The following is a 24431-nucleotide window of genomic DNA, read 5'->3' as shown; positions in this document are numbered from 1 at the left end:
CTCCTTTCTGGTGATTCGTTACACGCCGGCCAAGGTGAAAGCACCGCTCTTACAGGATTATACTTTGATATCCACGAACCAAGAAAGGGGGAGAGACAGAGATGTTACAAAAACGAAATAATCGTTGGGTATCCTCGATATTGCGTTGTACGGGCCTCCAATTAAAGGCATTCGTATCAAAAATAAATTTACCGCTTCTTTTTTTCGTTTTTTCGTTCTTCGGACGCGATAAATCTCGAGCGCGCGCCTGCACCGTGACACGCGTCCGTACGAGAACACGGACAACGACGACAGACGGAGACAGAAAAAGAAAGAAAGAGAGAGAGAGAGAGCTTTGTACGTTGGCTGGAAGCCGATTTCATTAGGCGTTTTCGACGACTTACGAAACGAGCATGAGATCTATCGAACGCTTCTAACGCGTTGCACAATCGTCACGGAACCGCTTGTTCAACAATGGTATGGCAACATCAAGGGCCGTTCGCTCCGTTGACGCAACAGAGACGCGTAAATTAAGAGCGTCGACGGCCAAGAGCTATTTAGAAAATTAATCGCTTCTTTCTACCTTTTTCTCGCGCCTTGCTCAACGACCGCACCAATTCAACTCTAATACATCATTCTCTTTTCTTAACGGAGCTGGCTCCGTAACGTTCTTTAAATTCTCTTTTTCATCCGGCCACGAAAGGAATTTCGAACGATAAATCTTGAACGCGAGTTGATTTCGTCGAGATTCGACTCGCAAACAGAGGATTCGCTAATATTTTTCTCGTTCCCCGAGACCATCGACGAACACCTTTCGCAAACACTCGAACGTCGTTTCGACCACGAGACGACCGCGACAAAAAGAAAGCACGTCGGTAGAAGGTACATACGGTGGACTCGTATCGATTTCGAATGAACCGAACTGTAAACGGCGAAATCGCGAGTTAAAGGAGGGATGTCTCACCTGTGTCAGGGTCCACGGTGAAGCTGCTGTTTGCTTGGACGACAGCGTATCTGAGCAGAGCGTTCTTGCCAAGATCAGGATCGGAGGCGCTCACGGATCCGACCAGCGTACCCGAGGGCAGGTTCTCCAGCAGCTCGAAACCGTAAAAGTCCTTTTCGAAACGGGGATCGTTGTCGTTGTCGTCCAGCACCGTGACCAGAACGGAGGCGCTTGCCGTCGCGGCCGGCGAACCGTTGTCGGTCGCGAGCACCGTCAACGCGTGACGATCGAGGCTCTCGCGATCCAAAATCTGCGCCAAATAGATCCAGCCGGTGTTCGGGCTGATCCGGAAGGCGGAGGATCCTTGAAGCCGGTAACTCAACCGTGCGTTGTTGCCCGTATCAAGGTCTACCGCGGTCACCTGAAGAATCTGTCGGACAGAAACAAGTTGTTTTACGAGGCTGTTTTTACGTACACCGATACGGCGCGGCGCAGCGGCGAAAAAACGAGTACAACAATTACGATACTCTCCCGTTCCTCGAGAGAGAGAGAGACAGAGAGAGCGAGAGGGAGCGGAGAAATCTGAATTTCTGCGTTGTAAACGTTTCTCGTTGGAGAGGAAAAAAAGTCGTTGTAGGTAGATCGATGAAAAAGAGGGCGGCAGAGAGAAAGAGGGAAGGAGGTCGGCGAGAGGAGACAAGACCAGTCGATCCGGTCGTTCCGTATTAATTAAACGCACCCGAAGACCGCGAACCCTAAATGCGTTCGAACCGGTTGATGTTTTCCAGCGCGGGAGGATCGTGAATTACGGAGGTCGAAGATGTAGAAGAAAAGGAGAAAAAGAAGCGTAGGATCGAGGATATATAACTTCGTATCCCGTGCACGGAGCTGGCGCACGGGCAATGATGGATGGCGAACGAAGAGAGAGAAAGCTCTTGGAAGAAGAAGGGGAAAAGGAAGAAGCAAGGGACAAGGACGAGGATAGAAAGGAGCGTTCGAAGGTTGAAGAAGGAAGGACGGAAAGCTGGCGGAAGGGGGATAGAGATCGGGCACACCATTAGAAGGAGAACCTGACGTGGGAGCAGGCAGTAATGTGTCTAACTGTACGTTATTAGTTCGCGGCGGGTGAAGGGTTACGCTCACTGTAGCCAGGTTACTCTCGCCGGCTGCTACTTCCCTGGCCCTCTCCTTGTCTCACCGCTTGTGCCGCGGCTAAGATATTGTCCGGATACCACCGACAGCTCACAGATCTGTTTCGCCGATAGATAGCACCGATATATACGTGTATACCGGCAGAAAGATGGAACGAAAGATCGAGTGGCGAACGAGGGAAAGAAAGAGGAAGGGAGGAACGTGCGGTGTTCTCGTCGTCTCCTCTTCTATCGTACCCTCGTCGTGTATACGCTGTATTAAAAATGTGACGTCATTTAACGGACCTATCTCGCCTCGACGATCTCCTGGCCATTCGTCATCGGTATCCTCGTATTCGGGATTACGTCCACCGGTGGCTACCATCGCGAGGAATCGTTGTTCGTCGCTCGTTCCGCGGCTAGATAGCGCTGCACGAATGACGAACGCGTTCCCGCGCCGAGACCCGGCTAACGACTCTTTCGCGAGCCTCCTCCGTTTTCTATATCCGTTTCGTTAACCCCGTCTCCCGTCCCGGTTCTCGGAAGTTACCCGAACGAACTTCGTCGATCGAACACGAAACGCCGTTCGGATCGACGCGAACGGATGAGAAATTTCGCGAGACGGCGAAACGTTTCGCTCAAAGTGCGCCGGTGATGGTGTTTAGCCACGATAAATGACCCGACTCGAGCGGGATAACCAGCGAAGGTTGTTCATAAAACGAACAGCTGGGCGCTGCATTTCTGTTAGGCCTATCAACGATTACCTATCAATCCCAGCACCGTGCTGCTCGAGCAATACGCGTACCGTGTATCGCGGCAACGAGGAACCGCGTTCCTCTATCAAACTATCGGTTATACTCTATCAATCCCTTTACCGAACTGGTCTGTCGAGTAACCTCGCAATCCGCATCGTCGACCAATCATTCGCGCGCCTCGCCGTTCAGCTAATTCGTTTCTGTTCTCCGCTGACAGGGTGAACTCGATGAGTCAACGTCTTCTTCTTCTTCTACGTTCGCCTCGTTCGCCGTGTCTAATCGAACGAACAACGAGGAAACTGTTGGATAAGACCGGAGGAGGCTCGTGTAACGGAGCAAAGGTTCGACGACGAATCGTCTTCCTGGTTGTCCCGATTAAATTACCGAACGGTCTTAGAGATAGAATAAGGGTAGTGGGAAGAAAGTTCGTTTCTCGTCGATCCAGAATTTCTGTATGTTCCCTCTCTCTCTCTCTCTCTCTCGGAAGAGGATCCTAACGCGTGTCTCATCGACAAACAAATGGCCGCGTGACGGGCGTCTAATGAAGATTTTTCTCACTTGAGAATCGAGCTTGGCGCCTTCGGGAACCTCCACGTGATACTCGTTCCTCTCGAACACTGGGGGGTTGTCATTCACGTCCTGCACCTCGACGCTCAGGCTGAGATTCGCCGAGAGGCCAGCACCGTCCAACGCTCTTATCAGGAGACCGTGGCGTTGTTGGGTCTCGTAATCCAATCTCCTGGCCAGATACAGCTCCCCGGTACGGCCGTCTATCCCGAAGAGGTCGTTGCTGTTCTGGCCGAGAACGTAGCGCAGAGGGTGCGACGGAACGATGTCAGGATCGGTCGCGTGAGCCACGTAGAGGGCCGTGTGAAGGGGATGCGATTCCGGCACGGAAATGCGCACATTGGTGGTCGGGAACATAGGGGCGTTGTCGTTCACGTCCTCCACGTTCACTTCCAGCTGCAACGATCAAGCAAACGCGTACGATTCAGGTTAAATCGGCAAGTTCGCGGTCTCCTTCGGCCAAACAGCTTGACGGTTTACCTGACAGTAGCCCACAGATATTCCATTACGTGCCTCGACGCTCAAAATGTACTTGTCCCGGGCTTCTCGATCCAATGACTGGCGAATTCGCAGCATACCCGTGCTCGGGTCCATCGTTAGATCCGGTTCTTCCTTCACCAAATAAAATCTGCTCGGCCGTTCACCTGCGAACATGGTTATTATCGTTATTAAATGGCTACAAAGTGGCGTCTTTTTTTATACGTTTCTTTTAAATAATGATCGTTTTAAGAACGAACGAGCGTCGGAAGCTCGAGAAATCTTTTGATGGAGGAGAAGACTGCGCGATACGATGAACGCGATGCAGGCCTCGTATTAATTCCTTTTCTTCCTTCTTTTTTCTATCCCCCATCCCTGGACCTTGCCAAACGAACAGTTGATTCGTTTCGTAAAAAGAACGAGAAGAGGAGGAAAAAGGGCGGAAACGAAGAGGGTGGGGAAGGTTGAAAGCGCAAAAATGACGAAAAAGTGTTAGGATACTATATAAGCAGCCTGCTCGTTAATTATAAGTTTGGCTTGTTCTCACGTGTACATTTTACTCGTTTCCTTTTTCGTCCAGCAGATTGCTCGAAAAATCCACGGGAATTACGCGATTCGTCGTTCCGAACGCCATAATCGACTGATTGAATCGAATGGCCGCGATCTCGGTAAACACAGTACCGTAAAGTGCATCGATCAGCCATCCATCCTCTCTAATTATCCAAGAAATACCAGAGTCGGCCGACTATAAACGAGACTTCTCGCGTCGACCTAGATCGCGCGAATGCACCTTTCGTGTTCTCCGTGGTCCAGATTTCTCGTTTTGCGATTGCCAGTCGCTATTAATTCGACGAAAAAATGATCGAAACGAAGCCGTGGAAAAAATGACCGGTACTCGGACTCGTCGATCGACTTTATTAACAACCGGCTGTAGCGGTATCGAAGGAAATCAATTAATAGGCAAATCGAAGGATCATTACCACCGGCTGACAGACGCGATGAACGATCGAACGGCGGAGCGGAGCATGTTTCCTGCATAACGAGTGCCGTTCCCTGTCCGCCCACGTCCGAGAACCGCAGGGATGTTCCGTCCTCGCGAAACCACGCGGAATCCCACGTGGCATTGTTCTTGCGTTCAACTTCTAGATCGTCCTGGCTCTTAGCCACGCTATTGAACAGCTCCGGAGAACCGTTATCGCTTTGTCTCGTGATCGCTCCGCGAATATCTTCGTGACATTTAGCCGAGCTCGATTGATCGATCCTTTGTTGCCCGCGAATCTCGAGGAAATCATTTTTCTCCCGGGTCTTTCGTCAACGATCACACGCGCGCGCGTTCACGCGAGACACGCTCGTGTCGCGGATCGCTTAATTTATTTGAAATTAACGGGTGGAACGGTTTTGCAAATAAAACGCTGTAACGCGGATGCCGAGATAAAGTTCGCGCACAGGTAGAAACGTAGTGATTGGTCGAGATAAGTTGAAGAGAAAAACAGGTTATCGTGCTACGGCTCTCTGTACATACTGCTTTTAAATCCGTTACGAAGTCTACTCGATACTAAAAAGTATTTAGCGATATCGCAGCTTGCGGACTGTGATCTGTCGCGATAAAATAAATCGTATTTATGGACCAGTTCACTTTTATTCGGATGCAACTTATAAATTTAGAAAATTTCATTTAAAGAGGAAAATGTTCGAGAAGGAGGAAAAAGGGTGGCAAATTAAATGGTTTCGAAAATTAACCGTTCGAGTTCTTACTAATTAGAGTTTGAGCGTGTGCGACTACGCTTGTCCGTTTCCATCGGGGCATACACCGTGTTAATTTCGATGTATCTACTCGATCGGTAGAAAAATCCTACCGAAACCGGTTCAAGTCCGCAATTCCTCGATCGCGTTCAGTACGGTACGAGTAAATACCTTTTTAGACGTCGATAATTGCCGCGATCGGTCGATCGCACGACTCGATCCAAAACGAGAGCAAGAGTCGCGGAGAGACAGAGAACGCGTACAACATCCTCTCCTGAGTACGTTTCGACAAACGCCTTGGATCTACCGCGTCGCGGTCGGGTCTCCCATGGAACCGATCGAGTTTTTCCTTCGGCGGTGTAAGAAAAACCTGGTAGACTAGGATGCGCAGTGGCCACCGCCTCCGTGCGTTTACGTGGAAGATAGCCGCGAGCGTTTCCATTTCCACGATATCCGGTGACATCGTCGAATCGAATCGAGTCGAGTCGAGCGGAGTCAAGTCGAGTCCAGTCGGTCTTCGATACTGACATCGAACGACATTGGTCTTAAAGATGGTACTCGGTCGCGTACGTGGATGGCATAATTTATGGGCTGCTATTTATACCCACTCCACTTTGCCTCCCGCCTTCGTACCCCTCTTTTCCCTCGGTAAAGACGCGCAAACGATACGAAGCGTCCACCGGTTGGCGTTTTCTCGTTTCTCACGCTTCGCGAGATTTACGCGTTTCTCGCTCGCCTCTCGTCGAACGACTCTCCTTCGAGTAGCCGTTTTATCTGTACGATTTCGTCGTTAACCCGTTAACGCGTTGGTTTTCTCGCGCGAGTAGCGAATTTTCGTTCGATGACCTCGCGAAAGGAAGAAACGCGTCGGTGAAACGGTTCTATCCCCTATTTATCGAGAGAATAAATTGCGATCGAAGGAGTACGGCGAACGCGGCCGATGAACGGGTTCTTCACCCGCGGTGCCGACTCGAGAGGGCTTCGTCACCCCGGTTACACAGGCGTCCCTCCGGGGTGCCCACGTGGGTGTAACGAAGACAAATCGCTCGCGTATTTGATTAATTCGCGAAGATCGCTGGTCCAACCCGGTCCCTCGAAGCGCTCTCCTTGGCCCACGGTCTTCTTCTCTTTCTGCTTCTCCTTCTTCTTCCCCGACTCGCGTCCTTTCCGTCTTCTTTCCTCGCTTCTGTCTATCCTTTCCCTTTCGTTCCTTTGCCTTCGTGGATGGAATCGAGAGCAAGTTTTTGTCGCGGCACTCGAGCCAGCCGAGGAACCTACTCATTACCGATTCTCGCCCTTCCGACTTCGACTCGTACTCGCGAAATTTACCCGGTGAAAATTCCAGACCGAACGGCCAAAATTCCTGGCCAAATATCGGTGTTTACGCGGTGCGCGCGATGCGAACATTCAGGTTCGTTCACGCGGGACGAGATAGAGAAAGCTTTCGCGCGGAATCGTGTTTCGTTGCCCGATCGTGTTGCATCCGTTCCATGGACGAGTATCGTATTAAACGAACGGCTATCTGCTATCGGTTCTCATCACTTTTTAAATCGTCGATACACGGATCCGTCTCTAGATTGCTTCTAATATCTCAATCCAGCGAGTCATAAAGTTTCATTAGCATTGCTAATTTAATCACCGTCCGAATCCGGTTATCCGCTGACACATTGAACGTAAAATTGGACGTCGAATATTTTGCCCGAACAGAGAGAAAGTTGCGACCGGCGATTTAAATCGATCGTCGCGATACGCTCGGCTCGCAGAGATTCCAGTCAATGGCTGACCGATCGCCGCTGCATCTGGTGTGCGTACGCTACGTTGCACGACTCCCAAAGGCCTCTAGACTATGCCTCGAGAAACTCGTCTCGAGTCGTTGATTGGTCGATTCATCGTCTCAACCGAGTTAGACTAATCCGAGAGTTAGGCTAATCTAACGCTATCCGTCACTCGCCGAACCGACTTCTCCGGTTTCGATTTCGTTTATCTTCTATCCTGTTTCGCAGAGATCCTGTCTTTGGACATTCGGTCTAGCACGAGGGCGAGGTAACCCTCTGCACGGCGTGTTCCTCGCGATCGACGTCGTGCCAGCCCTTTTTATCCTGTCCTCTCCTTCGGCCATCCTCCTCGTTCGTTCTCCGCTGCTTCTCCCTCAATCGCACAAATGGAATTCATTTCTAGTTCCTTGACTCCCGTTTCTGCGCTCGTTTTCTTCGTTGCCTCGTTCCGTCGCTCTCCGTTCGTCTCCCGTCCCGCTTCCGCTCGGCTGGTTCTCACGTGCGAAACGTTCTTCTCCATTGACTCGGCGAGCCTAGAACACGGACGAGGACGAAATTTTTCCTCGTCGACTCGCCGCGGGTGACGAACAGCTAAAAACCGTTTAATCTATACGGCGCGTTCGGGTACGAGTCGATTCGCATAGCTCGTGTTACATTCTCGGCTCGTTTAGAGGAAACGTACGTTTTCTAGCGTTAATAAACAGCGACGTTGCGGCACGCGGCGAAGAAACGTTCCATTAGGCGGCTCGTTCGATCGTCGCGTGCAGAACACTACTTCAGCCAGCATAAGAAACGATCGAATAACTGGTGGCTCTTCTGTTCGGGCTGGGTTGCGGCGGTTCATTTTCTCGACGGCATTGCTCGAACGCTCGAAACGCAAGGTTACGTTCGAAATCGCGATCTCTTCGACCCGCGTTTAACCGACGATCTATTTATACGCGTGCCTTCGCGTTCGAGCAAAAACTGCTACGCGAAGGAAAACGAGCAATCGGGATGCTTGCGTTTGGTTAATTAGAAACGATAATTATCGTCGGGACGCATCGCGATCTCGGTTGGCCGTTTATAATCCGATCGCGAACGATTATACCATTTTTGAGACGAGCCTATAACGGACTCGACCCCACGGAAGATATTCGTCTTTCTAAGCATCGCCGTTTAATTGCTCTCTCGTCGATCGGAGGAGAAGAAGGAGGAAAAGAAGAAACCAGAGCGGAGAGGGGCGGCAGAAAAAACCGGTGTACCGAGTTTCACGAGGAGGAACATTCCGGACGAAGAAAACTCGCGATAAATTACACGGAACGACGATTCGATCACGCCGTATATGGATGCACGAGTTCTGTTGCCTATGCTGGCCAGCTACCTATACCTCACAGAGCGTTTCTCTTATTTTGCTAATTAGCTCGTAACGGGCCATCCGAGAGGTCGCTCGATGCTCCGGCGCTGCGCACGGGCGGCGCCGTGCTCGCTCGAGCGTTTACGAGCCCCGTGGAAAGCCTCTCGGACGTTCGCTCGATGCTTCTCGAAACGGTGGATGGGTCCGATCGCTCCGACGAATTACGAGGATCGCCACCGGATTTCCTCCAAACTCGGGAACGGACGTCGATTTCGCGCTTACGATCCTCCGCGCGGTATCCAGCGCGATCGATTTCGGAATGTCCCGAGGTCTGGTCGCGGCGGCCAATAAAAGGCCGACCGTTTGCATAAATTCGTGGATTTTTAATTGGACGAGAGGTAGGTTCGGTAATAGCGACGATCGAGATAGGCGCGATCTCGCCAACCAGCGAGGAAGGATCGAATCGGTCGGCTCGTTAATTGGGAGAACGGTAAATACAGTTTAGAAGGAACGGCCGAAATAGAGAAGGAACGTTCGGTAATATTTTAATGGACGTCCTTTCACCGGCACGGCAGTAGTATCTCGAGCCGAGCCGAAGGCGCTACCGTCTCTCGTCGGTTCGTCATCGTTCCCGGTTTAACGACGTCTTCGGGCCACGAGCGGTCGTAAAACCGCGCAGAAACCGATTCTCTTCGTTTCTACGTGTCTCGAATTCCAAACTGACCTGCCACCGCTAAACCAGATTTACGAAAATCGTCCAAGGAACTATTCCGACGACGATAGGCGACGTGCCTGCGCGACCCATCGACACTCCGTGTTCGCGTAACGAAAAACGACCTCGTAATTAAATAATGATGATTAGCGGTGAGCCACCGTAGCGTTCAGCGACGCGACGAATGCGATGAAGAAGCGATACCGTGGTAAAGGTATGCTGTCGTTGACGGCGGTCTCGCTCGTTCCGCTCTTTCCTTCTCGGCCTTCCTCTCTTCCGCGTCTACCCGCGTTCCGAACTGCACCCCTTCGTACCGGTAGGTACCGCGCGTACACGCTCGAGATTCGTTCGGCGATGCCCGTTAACGTCTAGACGTTTATTCGCTATCGAACGCGAATGTCGGAATTATACGGTAAACACCGCGTCGGAATCGAGGGAAACACAAAGGTACAAATCATAGTACGAGAGCGGAGGTTCGCGTAAATGGTCGACCCCCGGCTTTTTCTCTTTCTCCGTTTGTCCGTGGCCGAGCGAGCGAAGAGAACGTGTTCGCCGCGCACAATAGCGCAAGAAACGCAGCATCGAGACCGGTAAACAAACGAATAGAGCTTTATACACGCGTAAACGTCTCGTTGCACGGATGCGGTTAAATGGTCTGGCATGCTCGAGCAGCGCGCACCGCCACAGGAAGAAGAAGAGAAGCTTTAGAAGCGGCAAGAACGACAAGACAATTGATGCTGACAATAAGGCTGACGTTAGCCAGTGTCGAGACCACGGTTCCCTACGATCGACTAGAGGAAAAGGGTCAGGAATGGAACTCGAATCTGGTGTTCATAGGCGATTACGCTATCCGCCGTGCCACCGCTTCGGCCATTATCGCTCGCAACGAGAATCTCGAGGCGTTCACGCCACCATTTGTTATACTTAACGCCGCTTTAGCTTTCCAGATCGAACATCCCCGATACAAATTTTCCTCCGAACATAATTTACGCTCCGGGTTTCGTACGATATCCAGTACAACGCTGTTAAGAGCGATCGTCGATTCCGAACGGGAAGAAATCTCTGCCGCTCGATCCGCTCGATCGGGAATCATGAGAAAGTTCGAGGAAGGTTGATCGCGCGTGTGAAACACCGATCGGTGAAGAAATTTCCGTGATTCTCGTTCGCGAAGACGGTTTAATAACCGACGGGTGCGGCAATCGTATTGTTTTGCCAACGCGGGCTATCGATCGCGAACAACGTTCTTTCCGATGTTCGAAAGGTTGAAATTGAAACAAATTTCTTCCTTTCCCTCGGCTGGCTCGCGTCAGCCGCGTTCCGGGATCGGCAGACAGCGCGACGTTCGGCTTTCACGCTTCTCCTTGCGATCTATCGCGAGGAACGCGCGATATAAATCGTTCGGATGCCCCGCGAGTCGGAGAGAAAGGAAAAGCGCATCCTCCGCGGTCGAAGAGCCGTCTCGCGATCTTCTCGATCCTGGTCGGGAAAAGTCGACGGGCGTTGTAGAAATCGCGGCACGATGGTTTCGCGCGGACAGGTTCGCGTGTAAACGGCTGTTCGCGCGTGGTTGCTCGCGCAGTCGGCTACGTTAGGTGTGTGCGTGCGTGCGAACATATAGATACACGGATAGGGCTACGAGGCACGATCGGCCAACGCGGAGACCGCGATAGAACGAAGGGCTGCTCTTTTCCTCGTACGCGGCCCTATGATGCACCTTCTCGACTCTTATCTCGCGCCTCGTTATCGCCGTTTACCATCTCACGGTCTACAGAGCGGAGGGTCCCCTTATCCGCTCTACGTGCATGCACGCGCGCATCCATATATCTTTTTCTCGCTGCTTCTCCGATCCTTCGCCGATTCGCTCCCCTTTCGCCTCTCCTCGTGCTCGCAGGGACGAGAATTACCGCGGGCTAATCCTAGATGAGATTGTCGAAGAATCGATGCTGCGCTTCGAGCAATTCTTTTTTCGCTTTGTTGTTGATCACTTTTAGCTACGATATCGCGGAACCCTGTTCCTAATAAGGACGATGTCTGAATTACGAGCGATATTTTTTCGGATAGAGAATGGGCTGATCACAGAATAGATCGTTGCGAGATTAGCCTCGCGTTTCAGGATATTGTTCGTAATTTTTTGGAGCATTCGTTACGAACGAATTGCGAATAATTTCTTAAGGTCCAGCGGTACCGCCGTGCGTTGCGGTCTTCCTCTTTAACGCAGTACCGTGTCGGTGTTTCGCATCGTGGAACAACTCACCGATGCTTTAATCGTTCGATCGACGAATCAAGAAACGCAAGAAGGCTGCTGCGAACATAGTAGCTGATATCTCGTTAGGCTTCTATCTAAAGTTTATTGCCTATACGTAGTTTGTAAAATGTTCGAGCCCTTTTGGACAAGCGAAACACGCGTTTCTGTTCGTACCGAAAACGACGTCCACGTCGGACCACTGTTTCTTTTCTCTTAAGAGAGCAGAAGAGACATTGAACGGGGGACATGAAATTCCACGAACGGAATTACGCAAATCAGACTGCGAGCATTCGTCCTGTCGTGGCAGAGAGTCCTCGCTATCTTTAGCCGCGGATCTCGCAGCTCGGTTTAGGTTCGCTCGCTCGTTCTCCTGCGGGATGCAAAGCTGCAGAGAACGCTGGACCCCGAACGGACTGCGCCTGAAATTTGCAAGTCTGGCGAAAGCACGATGCGAGCACGAGACCGCGCGGAGAGAACGAAGAGGGAAGAGAAGATCGAGAGAGGAAAAGGAACAAAAGCGAGCAGCGACGAAGGCGCGGAGAAAGGAGAAACGGCGTATCGACTGCGTCACGACGCGACGCCAGGATACTTCGTCCTCGAGCTGAAAGAAACTATCCCGCTCGCTGCTCGCGTCTGCTTTTAATTCAATCGAACTGGTCGAAACTCGTAATCGAGCTCGTAACGGCCGAATCGAGCCTGGAATTATATCTCCGTGTATCTTTATAGACGCTTTAAAACGACTTCGCTGCACCGTTGACTTTTACACGGTGTCGTCGTTAAATTCGTTAAGAACTAACGACGTGCCGGCTGGATAAGATTACCGGCTATTCTGGCCGTCCTCGAAAACTCGAAGTCGCTTTTCCAGAAGCCCGGCAGATTTTTCTTCGGTTCAAGAATTATCGCGAAACGCGTTAAGTGCCATAATTGTTCGAACGGTGTTACACGCTCGATACAATATCTGTTTTCCGATAAATACTTTTAAGCGATAGTTTCGTTTACGAGACAAGAACGCGTACGATGATACGCGCAAACGGAAAGCCTCCTTATTACCGCGATCCCTTCAATTAGAGAAGCGAAGCAGACTCGGTATTTACGTAAACGATTCCGTCGAGGGGAAAGAACGTCGACACGCGTCAGAATCCGATATTCGAATCTGGCTGCATCGTTCGCGGAGAGCCGATGCGAGTCGACTGGCAAAAAGGAAGCAGAAAACGAGACAGGGTTTCGGCTCCCCTTGGACGTCCGTCGTCTCTCGTTCGGTCCACTTTCGCCCGATACCTTCGAAAAGGAGCGCAGAAGAGGAAGGACGCTCTCTGGGAGCCCTCAAAGCGAGCAGACCGGTGATATTTAAAGCGTATGCAAAGAGTGCAGTTTCGTAGCAGCAGCAGCAGCAACAGCGAACGAACAAGGAACAACGGACGGTAAGAGAAGAGAGGAAGATAGAAGAGCAAAAAGTCGTGGACAATGGCGGCTCGCGTTCGGCTGCTCGGTATCCGAGTCGCGACGATTTATGCGACCTCGACGACGACGACGGCGACGACGACGACGACGACGACGACGGCCCTCTTAATCCTCCTTTTCTTCTACCGTTCGTTTCTCTCCCGTTCGCTCGTTCTCCGCGTAACGAGCTTCCCTTTCGCTCTTCCGTCGACCGAAGCGCATTCCCTCGGACAAGAATCCCAGGCTACGAAAACGCTGGATCGAGAGAAGTACCGGGAGATTACGCCGCGTAACTCGATCTCGTTGCTCTCGATCAAAGGATTAAAGTAGAGTTCGCTGCGTCGAACGGTACCTTATCAGCGGGGCATTACGTAATTCTGTTCGAGCGAGATTCCACGCTCACCGGACACGGACGATCCGCTTGTTACCGGATGGACACGCTATCGAGAACTCCCCGACGGATTTATACGTTTTCCACGAACAAACGAAACCCTTTTACCCGATCGATGCATCCAGCCAGATTCTTTCGCAGCGGTCCGGTTTTTTTTATCCGAATCGCCGCGTTCTCGTCTCGATCGTCGCGATTGCGGAACACCTCCGTAATCTACGGAGCGCGATTGAAAAGCCGTGAAAAGTTGAAAGCGGTCGCTCGTTCCGCGGATAAGATAAGGACGGTTGTCTTTCTAGCCGATGATCGTTCGCCAGGTACCATAAACTCGATCGTAAAATGAAACGCGTTCCTCACTTTGTTGCCAGGTTTTATGGAATGGACCGTACGGTCGGTGACCAACGTATTCGAGTCGCGGACCCCCGAATCCTGCCCAATAAGGAGTTCTTTTCGTCTACGTTTCTTTTAACGGCCTTTACTTCCTCGACGATCAATGCGCCCCTCTAACGAACTCGCTGGTCCTTCGTATTTCCAGAAAGGCAACACGGGCCAGCCTTATCGAAACAGGTGCTCGTAAAGCGGGTCCTTCATCGACGATCCGATAACGCGATTCGATGTTCCGCAATAAATACGAAATTAATGAACACGCCGTTAACGTCTGGGACATTGCGCCGTTCTCGACAATAATTATGCAAATCGTTTCTCTAAAACGAGAGTTTAGCGAGTGCAAAGCGTGACCGCGAGCCAGGACCAATTTTCGGAGAGGGTTGTTCGCATCGAAACAGGTGTCGTAAAATAACGGCGAGAAGATGCAACGAGAATCTCTCTCGCTCCTTCTTTCGAGCGCCGCGAAATGAATCGCACCTGTGCCAACGATCGCCCCGTCGGCTCGACCGACTTTAATCTGATAATCTGATTGGCTGCCGTGTGTCAAATATTGTGGGCCCGAGTGCCATGTCTCGATCTTCCGTGCGAACAGGTTCTCGCGTGGACGCGTGGCCGATTGGAAGCCGCGCTCCGAAATCGCCCGATCGATCGGCCTCGACAGCACCGTGAACGACGCGTTCTCCGACTCGCCCACTAGCGTTCGAGCTCGACGCGAATTTTACTCGACGAGGAATTCGAGAAACGCGTTCACCGTCGCCGAACGAGAGCCGTTCGAAGGAGCATCGCGATCTGCCGGGAATCGGGGCCATGCGTCCGACAGGGTCACGATACTTTTTCACCTCGGATAGCGCGGCCCACGTTCCACGAGCCTTCTCTAACGCGATCTCTGTCTTTGTCTCGAGAGAGACGGACCGAGACACGCAAGACGACCGGGAGACCGCGCGAAAGAAGAGATCCGTCCTCTCGGAGCGAAAGAGAACGAGCCACCACGACGACGACGACGACGACGACGTCCCTCGACGGAGGAGGAACACACTCGAGGTTCGCGCGCATTGATATGCAACAGGCTGCATATGCGGGCCATGCCGGCCGAACAATACGACCACCGGTAAGGCACCATCGTGTAAACTATCCACCATTCTTGAGCCTATAACGTAGCGAATCGTGCCGGTCGATACGCCACGAGACACTTTACACGGTGCATCGGGTATATGGCGCGGTGAGCGCAGGTCGTGACGCGCCGTATCTTGCATCGGATGTACCACCAGTGTGGAAACACGGATACGTACCTCTCCCGCCTTTACCTTTCTCCTTCTTCCCCGTACAACCCCACCCTGCCCTGACAACCCTTCGGGAATCTCATCCACCGCGAACAACCCACTCAACTTTGCCCCTCGTCGTTCTCCTTTCTTACCGCGCCCTGTCCGTTCTCGTTAGTATATCGGATGAAAAGAGTCTACGATGTCCGATCGAATCTGTCCGAGTACAGAAAGTCAGATTCAAGGATACTCTCGAGCGTCTTATCCCGGTATAACTTTTGGCTTCGTCGCTGAAAGACGTACCGTCTCGTATGATTTACATGCCGCGATTCACCGGATGGACGGAAGGCAGGGACACGGAACAGTCGGAGAACAGAGCGTTCTTATAGGAGCGTAGCTTCGCGTAGTTGCACGTACACGAACACGTGGGCGTTCGCTACGTCGCCGGCGTTTTCTCGTGACGCGACTATGCTAACGCGGTAACGCCGCGCGTGGAATACGTTTTCGATGCATTCACCACCGGGCATCGACCAGCGTCCGATTCTACCTGGTCTTTTCGAATCGTGTCGATCGAGCCTTCTCCGCCGCGACTCTCCTCCACCGGAAGTCGATAACGGCTTCTCCGACAACGAGGAAATACCAACGTCTCGAACATACCTGACGACGAAGAGGACACCGCTCCATCCTTCACGCCGGCGACCACGCTGTTCTGAGGTATGGTCTCCTTGACCGTGACGGTGTATCGTGGTTTCTCGCAACCGGCTATCCTGTGCCCCGGGGAGGAAGTGGTGATTCGAACTTCGGCGTCGAAGGTGCTCTTCAGGCCGGCCGCGTCGGTTGCCGTCACGTTCAGCTGGTGCAACGCCGACCGAGACAACAGATTCGGCCTCGACACCTGAAGTTCGCCGGTGTTGCGATCGATATGGAAAACACCGGCTTCGTTGCCGTTCGTGATCCGATACGCCACTTGACCGAACAGTCCTGCGTCCAAATCCGTGGCTACCAGCCTCAAAATCGGACCCTGTATCGGACTGTCGCTCTTCACGGTCACGTTGTACTTGCGCGGCTCGAAGATCGGTCGATTGTCGTTCACGTCGGTCACTTGCACCCTCACGATGGCTATGGTGCTCAGGCCTCCTGCGATAAAAAAAAATTTCGAGTTAACAATCTGACGGTGCTTCGAAAATTGTCAAATATTCGGTTATAATTGACAGAGGCGTGAGTAATCGTTGTAAGTACAGGAAAACGGTGCGCGCCCGCGCACCTTGGCAATTTTCGAACGTGTTCCCGCGATCGCCTCTGGCGGTTAATAACTTTCTGCTTGTCAGCCGAGATAAAGCGCTTACTCGTTGCATTATCAAAGGTATTTTCGCGATGGTTATCGTCGATACGCGCAATTTCCACTGTCCTTGTTACCATTATCTTGGATAATGGCAAGCAAGGGAGCGCTAAGGAGTAAACGTTGGGAAGCACTGTGTATGGGAGCGGAGACACGAGGACCGTGATCGCGAACCTCGGCGATTATGTTTATTTCGTTCCAGGATGAAATCCTCTTATCGAGCCAAATAATGTCGGGGTATTAGCCGATGTAGAGAACGAATCTACGTGGACTGTTGGAGCCGGTCGACATAAATCACCAGCGCCCTGTACCATTGCCTTTTTTCGAAGCCAATCAGCTCCTCCTCTCTCTCTCTCTCTTCGCTCTCCTTTCTTTCGCGTATACCTCAAACGCCATTCCTTCCGTTTTCTTCCCTTTCGCTTTCTCCCGCCGCGATCTTCGTCGCGCTCGCGGTATTTCGTCGACGAAGAGCCTTCTTACCCCCGGAGCAGGGTAACGCGTTCGCGGTAATATTTCAAACGAGAGGAATTTCTCGGTGCGGTCGAACGGGCCGCGTGGCCAACAGTGTCCCAACCCGATCTTCTCTTTTCTGGTCGTGCTGCTTTTCGAGCAATTACACGGACGGATCGATCGATCAATATGCCGGCGACTCGCGCTACTCGTCGTTAACGGCGAGCGTGATCGCTTTGTTGTTTGGCGTCGACAGGGATAAGAGAATCGCGAGGAGAGAAAAAGAAGGGAAACAAAAACGAGTAAAGTCGTCCGTGCGCTAATAATTCGTTAGCCCGTTCGAGTATCGGCTTTCTTCGTACGAGGCTGATATACGGTCTTTGACGGTAGGTAATAACGTTTCCCTTCGATCCCTATCCGTAAATCACGTTATCCGTCGAAGCCTAATCGCGATCCCCTTTACCTTCCGTCGAACCGACGACTACACGACTGCGGATTAATTAATCCGGAGGCTGGCACGGAGGGGGCAAACGAGCGCGAACGCGATAACGCGGCCTGGCTGCTGCTTCTTCTTCGAACAAGCTGATTTAACTCGAACCCGACGCAAGTGTTAATATTAAAGACAGTATGTAAAACGGGTAATCCGATGTTTAAACGGTTTACACCCGTAACTCATAGTAATATATGGACTCGGTTGTGCGGAGCTCGGACCGCGACGAGATTTATAGGTACGAGTGTCATTGGAGTCATGCGTCAAGGGGCCAGCCCCCTCCGTTCTTCGGCTCCGTGCTTCTCCTCTTCTCTTTTACCTTCCCATCCTTTCCTTTACGTTCCCTTCCCTACCCTTCCCTTCCCTTCCCTTCCTTCCTCGCCCTTCCTTTTACCAACGGAAAAGAACGACGAAACCTTCTTCGGTCGTATCTCCGCGCCGCGCGCCGAGCCATCTTTCGTACGACTCGGAGGTATCGAAATGCCGATCTTCGGGCCACGCGAATTCTCTCCAAGAAATGCACCCCTAATTTCTCTATCGACCGACTCCCGCGTCTCTCTTCTGCTTTGCTTCGCTCGAAACGAGTCGCCGACATTCCTCGCGCACCTGGACCTCGAAGATCGATCAAATTAACGATCGAATAAAACCGAATATCCACCGGTGGACGTCCAGAGCACGGTCGCTTCCTGGACGCGGGTCAACGACACTCTAACGCGTCGTGTAGGTACGCATGGATGCACGATAGCCGAGCAGAATTCACTGCCTTTTAATTTCACGCGGCCGATCGTCGGGATGAATCCTTTTTCGAGGTTCGCGCGCCGGAAACTACGGAGCCGTCGAAAGATTTATGCGGTCAGTGTTTGCCAGCGGTGCTCAATCTAATCGTTCGCGAGAAACTTATTACGCAACCGGTCAATGCTCTCCGTGGCCCATCTAAAAATATCAACGCGCTTTAATTTTACTTTTTTCAACTGTCTCGTTGATAACGCGTTACGAAGCGATTTCGATAAATCCAGCGATTTTTTCGTGTCCTCGATCGGTCGAGCGATCGCGCAAAGAAACGAGAAAGCGACGCGAAGCGAGTCCATTGTGGTAGTCGAGTCCGAAAGATTTACGAGATCGGTGTCAATAAAGTGACCGCCAACGATGTTCCGGCTTTCAGGAAGTTTAGCTGCAACCGTGGCCACGCCTTCGTTTGCATTTCTGTACGTTGGTCGCGAAACGTGCATCAAGATGAGCAAACCGTTTCGCATGTACACCACGTAATGCACAATTTCCAGAAAGAGAGATAACATCGAACCCGGTCTCTGTTTCGTCAAGATCGCGACGCTCGGGACCCAAATCTCCAGATGTTATCCGCCTGTTCGTCGCATTGTTCAGCGACGAATGCGCGCATCCTTCACCGTCAGCGAGATTTTAACTGTTCGCCACAACGAAACGTGGCACTTTCGTCAAAATTACGCACGGGCGTTCGCGAGCTCCGATCGTTAACCGTTACTCGTTGTTCTCCAAGGGAGTGCGCGTACGGTTAGGCTCCCCTGCGTTTAAACAAAGCGCTTCTCGCAAAGAAGTCTATCGGTTCGCGTATCATCTAGCCATTTGCGGATCTCCGGCACGATTCAAAGCGAGACCATTCGTAGTCATGAATTATAGAGCCGGCTGTACCGTTATCCGCTACTATTAACTCGAGTTTACGATCGTCGTTATCTTATCCACGGATGCGTTTCGTTACAATTAGATCAGAGACAAACCGGGTTTCGCGTGGAATTCGTAGCGAACCGTAATCGTAACGACGTTTCGACTTTCAACGGAACTCGATCTCCGCAATAACGATTAGTCGAGCGCGGACAGTCTTCGATTCGCTCTGGTTCGACGAGAGAGGAGTTAATTGTTCCTCGAATCCGATATCCGTTGCCTTGTACAACAAATTCCAGGAGAAACTTTAAACGACGGTGACCTTTCGGTGCATCGATGACGCGTGTTTGGCGCACGATTATCGCTGCCAAGCTCTCGGGCGTTGATTCCGTGGCCTCGCAATCGCGTATCTCGAAACGCCGAGGCGCGTTCGTTCGATACAGGAACGTCCCGGGTCGTCAGCAGGTGGTATAAATCACGGAGCAGCGAGGCTGGTTCGCGTGGTTCCACGCGTTGCCCTCCCGTCATATCCGAGCGGTACTATTGTGCCGATGGTGTCGGTGAGTCTGGTAGCACGCTGAACAATCGTATCGATAACGAGCGACAATTACGGACTCGGAGATCTGCTGTTTGCAAAACGGCATGCGGCCAACAATAGAGCTTCCCTTTACTTCTGTTCCGTTCGTACTCTATCGCGTTTCGTTCGCTTCCTTCCTCGTCGTCCTCTCTCCCGCCGCGATCTCTTTCTCTGATCGTTCTGTTAATTCTGCTTCCCATTAACGTTGCTTCTTCGCGTTACCCATTCTATTTACACGAACACCGCGTGCCAGAGAATCGTTAAAGAACCTGCTACTCGTAGCAAGGTCAATCCCTCCGACGGATCAATGGACTTCAGTCATTGTCCTCTCGCATAGGGGCAGCCTGAACGGAGGCTGTTGAAAATGGGCACACTATACACCGACGACATAAATCATACACCCCATTACAGCGCTAGTAGATCCTGGCGAAGCGATAGCTACAGCTCTTCCCTCGTCCGAGCGGCCTCGCGGCTCCCGTGGCTGTTTCTTTTCTTCCAGGTGCCTGCTGCCACGTTTCCACCAGCTTGCCTGTGTCGCGCTACCGTCCTCCGCTTTCTTCCCCTCCCTCGTTCCCGTTTCTATGTCGCACCTAGTCCACCGGGCGACGATAAGGCCGAGGAAAAGCATTGTTCGCACGCTACCCTCTTCGCGGATTCCTTTTCTGGTCGGGTAACATTCTTCGCCAGCTAATCGAGGATACTCCGACGCGTTGTTCGCTGTGGGAAACGGAGCGCGAACAGATCGGTTCTTCGAATCGAGTTTCATCCGACGTAACCAGCGAATCGAAATGGAAAATTGAACTATTGGATTATAAAATTAATCCGTACCGTACAGAGTCACGGTAGGTATGGCTGATTCTATCGCGACAGTGAAGGTTGGCTGCCACCGTGAAAAGGAGCGTACGTGGCATGATACGCCGTAATTGCAGTTACATCACACGACCGTACCAGTTTTCGATGCGAGCTTTCCACTTGTTATCCTATACGCCGTTCAGAATTTATCTTCTTTTTTGGATCGATAATTAATCAATTATACCAAATACGTCAGTCAATGCTCTAATAAATATTAATGGCATTTCAACGTTTCTTCGGTCGCCGGTAATCTCCGTAACAACGATAAGTACTCGCGATACGGAATGCATCTCGTTTCTTTTCGCTTCTTCTTATTAATACTACTTTCCATTAACGTTTCTTATTCGCCTATCCCGTTCTATTTACTCGAGCGCCACATAAAAGTGAATCGGTAAAAAAGTTGCCGGAGGTAACGAGCTTAATGCCAATTAGTCGCCGGATCAATAAACTTCGGTCATTGTCCTCGTCCATAAAATCTACGTAACCGAGCGAACGACATTGAATAATATCGCTTTAATTATCGATCACGAATTTACTGGCATGTATCGTTCAATGTGTAACTGTACGACACAGATTCCGAGCGTTAAAGAATGCGTTGGAAAGCACCGTTTCCGGAGTGCAAGAATAATTGCAGGTGGTTCGAGAAACGCAAGCACGAGCGTGTACATACCTCTATCGGTGGCGATGACAGGAATCTCTAGATAGGGCGCGGTTTCCCTGTCCAACTGTGTTCTGACGCAAATCTCCCCGGTATCGCTACGCACCATCAGCTGTTCGCTTTCCATTCTTCCAGCGAGCAGCGTGTAATTCACCATCGCGTTCACGCCGCAATCCGGGTCGGTCGCTTGTACCTGAAACCATCGACGTTTTCAAATTAATTGCATGCCGATAAGTAATCACGGGAACATTCTTGTCGCGAGTTGAATGGACGTCGCGAAGCTCGATTGTTCGACGGCCTGACAAAAAGTTGAATGGCCTGACTCCGGTAGTCGTGCCTCGTTCAACGATCGTGCTTTCTCGCAACGATCAGAAATTCTCAAACAACGATTCAATTTGTACTGGCCAGCGGTAAATCGAATCGCGCGAATAGAATTACTTTGACCGAATAATTTAATGTATAAACGCATGGAAGCTCCTTTTGAAGGGAGCTGCCACGAAGAAAGGTGAATCGTGAATGGACGTAATTTATAGCGCGCAAAAAATGCACAATATTTCTTAACGGCTCTCTGCGTGCTATCCCCCTATGAAAGGGTTAATTTCTTTGAGCGTCGTTGAAGCAAGTTAGACGAGGATCGTCAGGGAGGTGGTCCATTTGTAATCGCGGGCCCGGTGACTAATTTGCCAGTGGCCCAGTCGCTCCACCTCCCCACGTGAGGATGCTGAAACGTTACAACGATGGACGTGGAGGCGGTGATGGACGCCTGCGTGCTTCCAGCACTTGTTATTTATGCGACCACGTATCGCCACCTTTCACCCTCGATGGATTACAAGTTACGTAGCGTGCCGCTCACGAAAATGCTCGAGCACATTTTTTGCTAGACTCGCCGCGCAGCTGCAGCTCTTTGTTTCTCCGAGAAAAGCGAATCGTTTCGCAATCGAACGGAGGCGTCCGATCATGCTCGAATCGAGCTACTTACGCGATTCCGTTGCGTGAGCGCGATCGAGTAACTCGAAAATATTCTGCAATGCAGGAAATGAAGCGTGCAGAGGTGTGAAACGTGTAAAATTATCAAGTCCATTAAGAACGAGCATGAAATATGCGTTTAATTAATCAAAGAACGGATGGTAAGCGAAATAAAGCGTAGAAGCTACGTCGCGAATTCGTTCCGAGACGAGTGCTTTCTGTCGATCCTGTTAAATTAGCGCGATCGGTCGTCGATGAAGCTCGCAACGTTAAACAAAACCCGTCAATTTCTCGTCTGTAATCTTCGCATCCTCCGCGGGACTCACGTTTCGCGCTGTTCGAGAAACGAACGTAAACGTAAGCGAGGTCAAACGTGGCCGTTTTTAATTTTCGCGTCGGCACGGTTATCGACGTATCGATCGGTCGATTAGGTCGGATCGATCGACGGACCGATAATTGGTAACCGCGAAACGCAACCGACCAACTCGTAAATTTACCAACACGAGACGTAATTTGCAGGATAGGAAATCGAGACGCGAACTTCGTGCCATAATGAACCTTTTAACCCAGGCAAAAACGGCTTAATGACAGTTTAAAGTTTCTTCTCTCGATCGAGGCATTGTATCGGCCAATCAATGCCGATGTTCGACGCGCATCGACGAAATCCAGCGTATTCTACGAGACCGTGGAAACGCGAGATTGTTCGTGGTACTCGACGCTCGATCTATTTCAAGGAGTTTAAACGGGAACGAAGAGCGGACAGCGGGTAATTAAGCGTCGAAAGCGTTACGGAATAACGAATGCGCTCAGACATCCACGCGTTTTCCAGCTTGGAAAGAATAAGCAAACGAGCAATCTCTACAAAGATAGGTATAGAAAGATTCTGAGATGGAATGAGGCAAAGTTGCATCGAGGTAGGCGAAGAAAGAGAAAAAGGAAGAGAACGGAGGCTCGAGCCGAAGCGAGAGAGACAGCAGATAATAAAGCGGGAGTCCGCGAAGAATGATTTACTGGCAGCCGCTCGAATAACTTTCCCGCCAACACTGTTGCCACCTTGAAGAAGCATTGCGTGCTTTCTGCGGCTCGTACGGCCCTAGTCTCTCCTTGTTCTCGCTCGCTGCGAGCAACGGACGAGGATCGCGCGAAAAAAAGGTTAAACACCGAAGAAAGAGAAAATTGACCGAGCCAAAAGCGAGCGAAAAGAAGTCCGTTGATCCATTTTAAAGGAGCGTCTTCTGCTCGCAGTATTTCTACTCGTTCCCGTCCACGAGACGATTCGAACAATTCCAAACAGAGAAGAGAAGAAGCGGCTAGACAGGTTTCACTCTCGTTTCGATGAATCCGTGTTAATAAATTATTGTCATAACGTGACAAAATTGCTTTCGATCTATCTCCCTGGGGACTCGGTTCGTTTTCTACCACTCGTTTTATCCCGTTCGTTAATCCTCGTATTAGCTATCGCTTAATCCAAACAGCGATGCTATCGAAAGCGTTTCTGCTCGTTGAATTATTAAAGTAGCCGTACCGATACCTTCAACGTGGGCAGGTATCCTGTTTGCGAGCAATGTTGTTCACAATTTTCTCGACGAATCTAATCACTTTGCCGATCGCCAGCCACGATAGTTTCACTTTCTATCGACGGATTAATTTCCTATTCGTTTACCTCGCGATACACCGGTCTTTTCGCATCACGTTCGTCACGCATCTGCATTATTTTCCAATTTAGATTTGCATTTCTAAATTACACCTTGTTATCTCGCGTCGGCTATCGAATAATCTGAACTCGTCCCCTACCGTTCTTTCGTCGGTGAAACGTCGCCACTGGACTGAGCGATACGCGTTAAATTATTTCGATCGCGCAGCTCTTTTACAAATATTTCTCCATCGACTGTTCGATCGATTACGCGTCAATTTCGCTGGCAAGTTTTTCTTCTGTTCCCGATACGAAAGGAGGAAGTGGGATGATAGGAAGAAGGAAGAAAGGAGGAGAGACAGAAAGGGGTGTATTAAATCGCGAGCAGTTTTACCTGTTGTTCCCGTGCTCGGCGAATGTATACCAGCCGGTGCATTGTTCAAGCTGGTTTTGTTGCGCGCCGACCTTGCCGGGAATATCGATTTCAATCGGGCTGGATACGGAATACAATCCGCCGTGGGTTTGCTTCGAAAAGGCCGAGCAACGCGCATAGCTCTCCTTCCTTCTCTCTCTGAATACCAGTGCACTACGAACGAAATACCTTGCACCCCTTTTGCCGGGGAATCGGGTTCTCGCGTTTTCAAAAACCTCCTTCTACACAAAGGCGCTCGATAAATGGAAAGAACGGACACTCTATC

The 24431-nt window shown here is 51.1% G+C and overlaps 1 protein-coding gene across 1 annotated transcript in view; it reads right to left on the bottom strand.

Moving 5' to 3' along the window:
* Positions 1 to 24431, bottom strand: part of ds (dachsous cadherin-related 1) — a 209956-nt gene that overhangs the window by 20699 nt on the left and 164826 nt on the right. Inside the window, exons 2-6 of the mRNA XM_076533993.1 lie at positions 21147 to 21327; positions 15791 to 16270; positions 3855 to 4018; positions 3366 to 3770; positions 944 to 1352 (exon numbers count right to left, since the gene is read on the bottom strand). Coding sequence (XP_076390108.1) covers positions 944 to 1352; positions 3366 to 3770; positions 3855 to 4018; positions 15791 to 16270; positions 21147 to 21327 — 1639 coding nt within the window. The remainder of the gene's footprint in view (positions 1 to 943; positions 1353 to 3365; positions 3771 to 3854; positions 4019 to 15790; positions 16271 to 21146; positions 21328 to 24431) is intronic.

Source organism: Megachile rotundata, chromosome 7 (genome assembly GCF_050947335.1).
Source record: "Megachile rotundata isolate GNS110a chromosome 7, iyMegRotu1, whole genome shotgun sequence".
Lineage (NCBI taxonomy): Eukaryota > Metazoa > Arthropoda > Insecta > Hymenoptera > Megachilidae > Megachile > Megachile rotundata.
Note: the sequence above shows the minus strand (reverse complement) of the source record. Positions and strands in the feature narration are given on the sequence as shown.